General features: G+C 37.1%; 1 protein-coding gene across 1 annotated transcript in view; it reads left to right on the top strand.

The window, feature by feature from the left end:
• The first annotated feature begins 488 nt into the window (after nucleotides 1-488).
• LOC119576221 (chromatin target of PRMT1 protein-like) overlaps nucleotides 489-9,839 on the top strand; it is a 14,861-nt gene continuing 5,510 nt past the window's right edge. Inside the window, 6 exon segments of the mRNA XM_037923815.1 lie at nucleotides 489-507; nucleotides 510-540; nucleotides 1,854-1,856; nucleotides 5,675-5,834; nucleotides 9,047-9,091; nucleotides 9,093-9,252. Of these exon segments, the coding sequence (XP_037779743.1) occupies nucleotides 489-507; nucleotides 510-540; nucleotides 1,854-1,856; nucleotides 5,675-5,834; nucleotides 9,047-9,091; nucleotides 9,093-9,252 (418 nt within the window).

Here is a 9,839-nt window from a genome sequence, read left to right as displayed (position 1 = left end):
TTTTATAAACTTAGTAACAGCAAAATAAGAAACGTAAAATATTTTAGTAAATCAAAAAAAGGTAAACAGGCGGTTAGGCAGTACTCGAAATTGGGTTCATGTGGTAAACTTAGTACAAGTGTATTCATCTATGTGTAAAAACAATTAATAAAGTAATTCATAGTTGGGCATGACGTACTTACATACCATGTCTGATGGCATTGGGTTAAGAAACCCATTTTCACATTCGAAAATTGCTTTTGCTTATTTTTGCGTCAATCAAGCAAAAGTAATTACTCACTCATACTCATTCTCTCTCTCTCTCTCTCTCTCTCTGAAATAAATAAAAATAAGAAATAGAAAAAAAATTGATATGATTGGGATTTAACAAAAAAAAACCCATTTATTTAAAAATGATTTTAACTAAGTACTATTTATTCATACTCAATTCATAAACTGATTTTACCCTTTTGAATATGCATAATTTTCCAATATTTGTTATTTTTCAGATGTCGGTCGGCAAGATAATTTTAAATCAACAACACGGATGTCCCTGAACGAGTGGGGGGGGCCTTACAACCTAACCAAACGCATTTGGTTGACTAGTCTTTCAACTGGAAAAGTTGATCCAATTTTGCAGTTTCTTTATCCTCCCTTTTCCCCTCTCAAAAAGCCCAACACTTCACAAATGTTTCAGCTTTTTCAAAGAAAGCTGAAAATCTTTGACAGTTCCAAAACAAATGTTCTTATGGCCCATTAATTGTTTGTTTTCTGATAACTGTAGAATCTTCAAATGATAAAGCTTGATCTTGTATAGGGCCTCTTTTAATTGTAGCTTTGAAGTAGTGCAATAGGCCTTTTTTGGGTGCACTACTTATGAAAGAAAGTGTGCAGCAAATTTCAACAAATACAAACCGCAGGTGTCACATGCAGGAGGGCCCCTTGCAAAGCTTATTAAAGAAAGCTGAAGGTCCTCCTGTGCTCTTTCTTGTTTGTCTTGACAATGTTAAATTGTTAAACCATGCTAAAAGCCACAGCCACAGGGAGAATGGCAGTTCTTTCTGTTCTTTGTATCTTTACCATCAAACAGCGTGAAGGAGAATCATCAAACTTGTAAGATACAAAAGAGTTCTTTTGAACTTGGAAAAAGGCAGATGAACAGTGAATGGCCCAGGTAGTCCAGTCTTGAATAATCTGAAGCTGAGTACTTACTATTACAGTACTATTTAACTGAGGAAAGAGGGAGCAAAGACTCCATTTAGCTTTGATGCCCTAGACACATTGAAAGTGGTCATGGGAGTGCAGAGCTCACAGAAGACTTGGGTATTCAGATACCCACTTTTGCTTTGGATGTGTGGACTGGCCACAGACATTCAAAGAAAGAGTTTTTACTATCCCAAAAGCCAGACCTCTATTAAGGGAGTTGGTCAGTATTTATCCATGTAGATGGATAACCACAAGATTCTCTGTTTGGGCACAAAGCCAGCCTCCTCTGAAGGGCTGAGTGGGTTGTCTAATTTTTACGACATGGGGTTATTAGGACCTGCATTTTTTTTTAAAAGCCTTGCCAAAAATTTTTTATAATCATTTCTGAAAAGCAGAAGGATAATCAAAGTAGATGGGCCTCTCCCAGATTATAGCCCAAAAAATGCTAAAAAGACCACCCAAATACGGGTTTTGAAAATAGCATCAGGAGTTATTAATGACAAGCGAAAGGAACAGAATCGTCATTTTGAAGAATATAAAAGATAAATTTTTAATATGAAGAGGAGTGTAAAGGAGATTTCCTTGTACTGTATATTTTTAAAAGGAAAGGGGGATCATGTTACTTTTTACTGAATATTTAAAAAGGTTTTGGGATTGAAATGCATCAGTAGGTAGGTAAAAAAGTGTCATGTTTGCACTTTACCTAATCTTTACCACTCATTCATAATTTAGATAATTTTTCCTTAATGTTCATAAACTTTTAAAAAATTTGCCCCGTTTAAATTTTTAATAGACTGATGTGTGTGTAAACGATGTGAGAAAGTGTTGACATAACTCATGCGCCGGAGAACTTGTTCCTCTCTCTCCTCTCTCTTCTCTCCTCTCTTCTCCCTTTCCTCTCCCTCTTTTCTCTCTTTTCTCTCTCTCTTCTTTTCCCCTCTTCTCTCTCTCTCTCCTCCCCTCTCCCTCTCTCTCTCTCTCTCCTTCTCCTCTCTTCCAGAATCTGCCTGTCCTGTCGCTACTCTCCTCTGCTTTTTTTTCTCTACTTTCCCCTCTCCCCCCCCTCTCCCTGTCCCCCCAAATATTGTTTGTGTGTTTTTGGGGGTGAGTGAGAGAGAAATTTTTTATATCATTCTAGGGGAGACTGAAGTATTGAACCATGAAGTTATGGTTTCAGAAATTTAACCCTTATTCCCCGGGGAAGAAATTTAAAAAAAACTCTATGATATCGCAAAGGCCGACTGGGGGGGGGTCCTGGTGAAACCAAAAGTCCCGCTCCACTCGCTCTGGCGCGTCGCCGCACGTACAAGCTTACCTTGCTGAAAGACCTGTTTTCTATGACGTGTCTACACGTGAACCAGTCAATAACGGGTTAAGGTGACATGTCCTCTAGGAATGTGGAGCAGCATTTTAAGTGTGTTTTAGAGTCTCATTATCATCATCCTTCCTTCCTATCCCCCTTTTCCTCTTCTTCCTTCCTATCCCCCTCCTCCTCTTCTCCCTTCCCATCCACATCCTCCTCCTCTTCCATCTTCCCATTCCCTCCTCCTCCTCTTCCTGTTCTTTCTCCCCCTCTTTCTCCTCCCCCCTCATCTCTCTCTTCCTTTCTTCTTTCCTCTTCCCCTTCTCCCATTTTTTTCTTTCTTTTGTCTTCTGTCTCATCTTTGTTGTTGTCTTCCTCCTCCTCCTCCTCCTCCTCCTCCTCCTCCTCCTCCTCCTCCAGTTGGATTTAGGGTGTAGGATCACAGTCTGCTACTGTATTCATGTTATTCATTGCATTCTGTGTTTGTATTTAGTATTGGACAAACCTTATCTTCAATAATGTAATCAAATCAATAACTTGAAATCCAATTTTATTATTGAGTAGTATATTTGTGCCCAGTTATTCCAGTTTTTACTGACCATGACAGTCTTCCTACATTACTTACAGTTAACAAATTAAAGCAAAGCAAGATGGCAGAAGTATTTCTATGTTTTGTTTTGGTTTGCTTATTTTCCTCTAATTGTTTGAAAGGTGTGATTTTGTTGTGGTTAATATTATTTACTGTATAGATCTAATTGCTTAATGTTTTCTATTGAATGGCTAGATTGAGTTTTATGTTTTATTTAAACCATGGAAGTTAATCAAGAAAAGAAAATGAATATAATTTAACTGCTCAACAGCATGAGCCAGATACCTCCAGACTCTCAGATTTTAAGTTGTTTAAGTTGTTGAATGTAAGGACAAAAAACTTGTATTTACAGTAAATTTATTTTGTATTGCCATTGTTGACATTCCTTGTAGTCATCTTTCATATGAGGTTCTCCGTAGTATTTTTTGTCATTCACATCACAAGGAGATGGACCTACATACAAAAGAGTATTTTTGTAAGAAATGTATTATAATAGCTATTTAATGGAATCATTAGGGTAGATGGGTGTAGATAGAAGGGAGGGTATAAGTTTGTAGATAATAGTTTGCAATAATGTTGATCTAATTCTGCTTCACACAGCTGTAATTTGGAACAGTATATGCTGCACAATGCAACTAAAAAGCTTTAAGAAATACTTTATATTTTTTCTTTTATTGTTCTTCATGTAACAAGTTTCCATTGGTGTTTAAGATATATGATTGCCAAAAATCTGTGGACAAGGCTAGAATCAATTAATCTTTTTCTTCTTGTTTTGGAAGACTTTCACAAGCTGTAGTTGAATGTCGACAAAATATTTCTAGCTAAAGATTTACAACTGTTTTAAGCCTTTCCTTAAAAGTGGTCTATGAAATGTTTTTGCCTTTTTTACACATCAGGTTCACACTACTAAAAAGAAAATTAAATTTTGTGATTTTTATTATTTGTTTCCTAATTCTTTGATTTTTAAGTTCATACAAAGTAGTTTAAAATAATTATTCAGCTACTGAATAATTACTGAACTCTGCACGCATGACCATAAATGAATAGAATTAGCATCTACTAATTCTATTCATTTATGGTCTTTTTTTGTGTGGAATATTTCCTTTGTGCCGATAGGTTTTCAATTTGTCAGTAGTTGTTTGTAAAATACAAATAAAGAAAATGTTTGTATCTAGTAAAGAACAATGGAAACCAATAGAAATCTGTATGGATAACAAGTTAATACAAAGAATAAACATGAAACAAAATTTGCCATCCAGAGGGGAAAGGTCTGTTTCCAGAACATTACTTTTGCCAGTAGCTAGGAGTTCAAATATCATGTTTAGAAATTCAAGTATTTCTTACCCAGAATTCACACCTTTTATCAAAATTAAGAGATTAGTTAGATAATAAATTGTTTCTTAATTGTAATGGGTTTTTGCAACAGAATCCATTTTTGTGCAAGGGTAAAGGGAAACAGCCACAGTATGAAATAAACAATATGTTGTGTCATTTTGAGTTGGACTGGACTCATCAGACATTAAGTTTTGTAAGGTGAAGAATGTAGTCTAACTCCAAACATCTTAATGCATTTCTTTCTGATGTGAGGTCAATGCCTCATCTTTGTTTTGACTGATATGAATTATATGATGAGCTATTTTTACATCTTCACAAGAGCAAGACTTACTATGCCAAAATGGTGTGTGTAGCTTATTGGTGGAAGATGGGAATGGCGTGCAAGTACTAGTTTGCTCATAACTACTTTATAGGAAAATCAAAGTAGATGCAGTTGTAATCAAGAAGCTCAATCCTGTGACAGGCCTCGGGGGTTGCATTAGTTTTGGTTTGGTGCTAGACCTGACAGATTTTTTTATTTAACCAGCTAGGAATCTGAATGCTAGTTGGTAGCAATACTACCCTGCATTTGCTTTATTATTACATATAATTATTTAGATATTATCAAGGAGTTATCAGTTATTTTATTTATGTACTTTCTCTCCTTTACTGCCACCACTACCACCACTTCTTTTCTAGTAACAGATGGAAACCAGTATTATTTTGGGAAGAATAATTTGTTTATTTCAGAGTGAAGCTCAAGAGAAGTTCAAGACCAGCATTACTGAAATTTTTTCTCAGAAAAGCAGTAAATATGCCTGGAACAAGAAGGCATTAGAACAAAATGAAGGGCTCTAACACACATGCTTGCTAAAGCAAACTAAATGGCAAAGGGCTACAACATAAGATAATAAAAAAGATATGAAATTGGAGAAATATGAAGTGCTCCTCAAGAAACCACAAGTTTAAAAAGTCAGACTGTAACAATAGCTGTGGATTGGGAATTTTTTTAGAGTTTATTCAGTGTGTCCTAGTTATTTTTTTGGTATTGTGGCACCTGTGGCTGCTGGGTTTTATGTACATAGAGGATGGCACCTAGAGGGCTGCATGTGTAGGCACACAAGATGCATGAGAGGGGATAAAATACAGGAATGTGACTGAGGAGAAAGGAAAGAACCCACACAACCAGTCTAGAGGAGGGCAAGCTCCTCATCCTCGGGTCACCATATTCCTCCGCTACTAGTAATGACTCATCAGTGACCGCCAGACTGGTCCCGCCGCAGATTCACGGTGCTGCGACAGGAGAAGCCAACGGGACAAGGACAGTCAGTAGCAGGACTAGAAGAGAGGCGGCAGCAGGCCCAAGCATCAAGAAAAAACCAGCGTTTGGCAGCTCAGATGGAACGCCGCCCAGCAGTTGTAGCAGCCTTGAAGCTGAAAAAGGTAAGTATTATATTATTAGTTATTTCAGTTTAAATGCTTATGTGGGTACTCCAGTAACCTGCTCAGTCAATATATGAATTTTTTTTTTATATATATAATTACGGCAAAATATTTGTTTTTGTTTTTTTCCATTGAAAATGTGATTAAGTAGTTTTTAACAATTTTTCTCATTTTTCCTATACAATGCATTTCATAAAGGCTTCTCGGGCTTCCGAGGTTAGCATAAAAAAAAATTACGTCGGTAATCGACTACATTGGCCATAGATATTTTATAGTATTCACGAAGTGATGATGTAAAACCACGTGAAAATACCAATATGTATTTTGGTTAAAAAACTAAATTAATTAATTTAAAAAAAATAATAATAAATAAATCACGTATTTATAAAAACACTGAACGTAAAATTATATCTATATGGAAGTTATAATATAAACCTGTTGAAACTAAAATTTATCTTATAAAATAATTAAAAAAAAAAAAAAAAAAAAATACAACAAAACCTACGGTTTCAACTCCATGATACCACACACTGCTTATTTTATTCAGACTATAGAGCAAATAATAATAAACTATAAAATCTATATAACAACAAAAATATCCTACAGTCTTGATTTATCAGGAAATATGGCAAATAGAGACCTTAGAAAATAATAATACTGAAAATACAACATAGGTTCTTAGTATTACGAAGAAAAGGCAAGGAATGCTGGTATTGGGCATGAGCGGTCGCGCATGCTAGGGTGACAATATGAGCCCCCGGCAGCAGGGCCCGGGCCACTATGAATACTACCCGTCGGGAAAGGGTTAAAGACAAGAAGGCAAGGGATGAAATGCTTAGTTTTATGAATTATAAACCCTATCAGTAAGAATATGGGAGATCACATTACCAGGCTAGGCATCTTCAACCACCTGAGATTCCCCTTTTTGTTATGTAGTCATGCCTTAGAGACTTGTATGCAAGAGGTCCTTCTATCAGAGCATGGGGAATAGTTGGCAGAACTGTGTGTCCAGTCAAAAGTAACAGTGATACTGTCACATGACCTGTTACTTGTACAGTCCTAGACCACCAACTCAGGCTTTATGGTCACTTGGCTTGATTACCAATGGGCAAACTTCCCTATAAGGTTCTTTCAAAGACAGTCCTGGGTAGAAAATGCCTATGGTTCAAGGTTTAGGCAAACTGGCCAACCCTCAGTCCTTGTAAGGCAGCTTGCAATGAGAGATATTTGTGACTGGGAGAGGTTTCATGTAGCAAATGCACTTTCCAAATTATCTCTATCCACTTGTGCTGAGTCTATTGTGATAAGTACAAAAGATATGTGTCCTCATTTACTATTCTGCTTAAGATTCTCTGTCCAGTCTCTGTAGGTTTTCATTATTTGTCCTGAACTATTTTCAGCTGTTTTCAGCTATTTTAGCTTCTATTGTTAATAAAATAAAAAGCCATCTTTTGTAGATACAAGAGTCCAATGCATTTGGCCAACATCATTATTGCTGATTGGCTGCAGAATACACTGCCAAGCATAGGGAGAATTAGGGGAAAACTATGGAACACTTCATTCCACGTGGCTCAGTTATCAACAAGAATATAATAGCACGAGTGGCTGCTCAAGATTTGTTCAGAGACTCTCTCTCTCTCTCTCTCTCTCTCTCTCTCTCTCTCTCTCTCTCTCTCTCTCTCTCTCTCTCTCTCTCTCTCTCTCTCTCTCTTCTCTCTCTCTCTGTGTCCCTCTCTCTCTCTCTCTCTCTCTCTGTCCCTCTCTCTCTCTCTCTCTCTGTCCCCCTCTCTCTCTCTCTCTCTGTCCCTCCCTCTCCTCTCTCTGTGTTTCCCTCTCTCTCTCGTCTCTCTCTCTTGTCCCTCTCTCTCTCTTCTCTCTCTCTCTCTCCTCTCTCTCCTCTCTCTCTCTCTCTCTCTCCTCTCTCTCTCTCTCTCTCTCTCTCTCTCTCCTTTCTCCCCTCCTCTCTCTCTCTCCTCTCTCTCCTCTCCTTCTCTCATTTTCCTCTCTCCCTCTCCCTCTCTCTCTCTCTCTCTCCCTCCTCTCTCTCTCTCCTCTCTCTCTCTCTCTCTCTCTCTCTCTCTTTCCTTTTTCCGTCTCTTTCTCTCTCTTTCCGTTCTTTCTTTCCTTTTTCTTTCTTTCCTTCTCTCTCTTTCCTCTCGTCGTGTGTTGCGCGCACTCTGTTCGTAGTCTCTGTCTGTGTGTTGGTTTCTGAGTCGTCTCTGTCGCGTGATTTTTCTTCGTTCTTTGATCGTGAGTGTTTCTTTGCGTGTGTGTGCGAGTTGTAGTGTGTGTGAGAGTGTGTGTGTGTGTGAGAGTGGGGGTGAGTGTGTGAGGAGTGAGTGTGTGTGTGAGGAGTGGTGTGTGTGTTGTGAGAGTGTGTGTGTGTGTGTGTGTGTGTGAGGTGTGTGTGTGTGTGGTGGTGGAGAGTGTGTGTGTGTGTGTGTGTGTGGTTGTGTGTGGTGTGTGTGTGAGAGTTTGTGTTTGTGAGATAGAGGTGTGTGAATTTTATATATAATCTTAATAATTTCACTCTCTCACTTGTACACATCCACCCATCCCTCTTGTCTGCCTGACTCCCATTTGGTTTTCAAGAGTTGATAGCATGTTGAATATGCTCCTTTGTATGGAAATAAACACAGGACATTTCTTCTTAACTGTATAGAAATGAGCACAAGGAGAATAAAGTGCAGATATTGGTTAGCACTTCTTATATTAGTTTTCATTCTCGCTATGGAGGAGAGCGCTCTTGCCCTGGTAATGCCATTTATACTCATCATCTGATTACAGTAACGACATATAATTTTCATCTTTTTATAGTTTCCATGTTCATGGTTTGTTTCTTCAATCTGTTGATAAGAAATAATCTAGAAATATATTTTCTAGTTGTAAATTATAATCATGGCTAGGCTTCTCTGGTGAAAAAAAATAAGCACAGTGGACAGGCGGTGCACCTCTAATAATGAATTTCAGGTTGGGATGGGTGGCGTTTAACAGTGATGTAAAATAGCACTACACATTGCCCTGAACATCTCTCCCATGCATGGGATAAAATCCATAGTATTGATATTTTCCATGCTTTGATATAAATTGCATAAATGTCCTTTATTTTCCTGATTATGATTTATAATGTCTATACATCTGAAGAAGCTATATTTTAAGGGTTATGAAATAAGAGACTGAGTAGCATATGAATTGGAAAAATAACTTTACAGAAGAGTGTGGAGCAGCGCCTCAATGGACAGAGACCCCTGTCTGTTTAAACAAAGACTAGCCGTTAAAGGCCGTCTGAGCATTCCTGAAGAAGGTGGGAACATCCAGGTTAGGGGACGAGGTGGCCTTCGAGGTGCAAGAGGTGCAAGTTACAGAGGACTCAGAGGAGCTGGCTTCAGAGGTGGCAGAGGTGCTCTTGGTATTAGAGGTTTGTGTTTATTGGCACTGTTTTGGTTACTAGATGGAAAATTAAGTCTTGTTTTTCATATATGTTTTGTAGGTATTATTCCCTTTATTATGAAAACCCTTAGCATTACCCCGCCCCATAAAACTGCAACACATAATTATACTCAGAAACAAATAGGTAAATATACCTTATTTCATGTCACTATAACATGCAAGATTTTTTTTTTTTTTTTTTTTTTTTTTTTTTTTTTTTTTTTTTTTTTTTTTCTCCAATGAATTTTTCTATATATATATATATATATATATATATAATATATATATATATATATATATATTATATATATAATATATATAATTAAAATGTGTCCCAAATGTTTTTTCTACCACAATATTATTTCTGCAGTTGGTGCTTTCATATAACTTGTGTTTAAGGTGACCGTTCCTCAGAGTTTTGGGGTAGAGTAAAATGAACGGGTGAAAGGGGTAAATTTTTAAATACTAATTAAAACAAAAGTATCTTATCAATTTTCCTCAAATTTTTATATTTTCTTCATTTTAGCATTCCCAATCTTTTGTTACAAAATTTGTGGAAAACTTTTTTTTTTTCCC

This window comes from Penaeus monodon, chromosome 8 (assembly GCF_015228065.2).
Source record: "Penaeus monodon isolate SGIC_2016 chromosome 8, NSTDA_Pmon_1, whole genome shotgun sequence".
In the NCBI taxonomy this organism is placed as follows: Eukaryota; Metazoa; Arthropoda; class Malacostraca; order Decapoda; family Penaeidae; genus Penaeus; species Penaeus monodon.
This window is presented reverse-complemented; position numbering and strand designations above follow the sequence as displayed.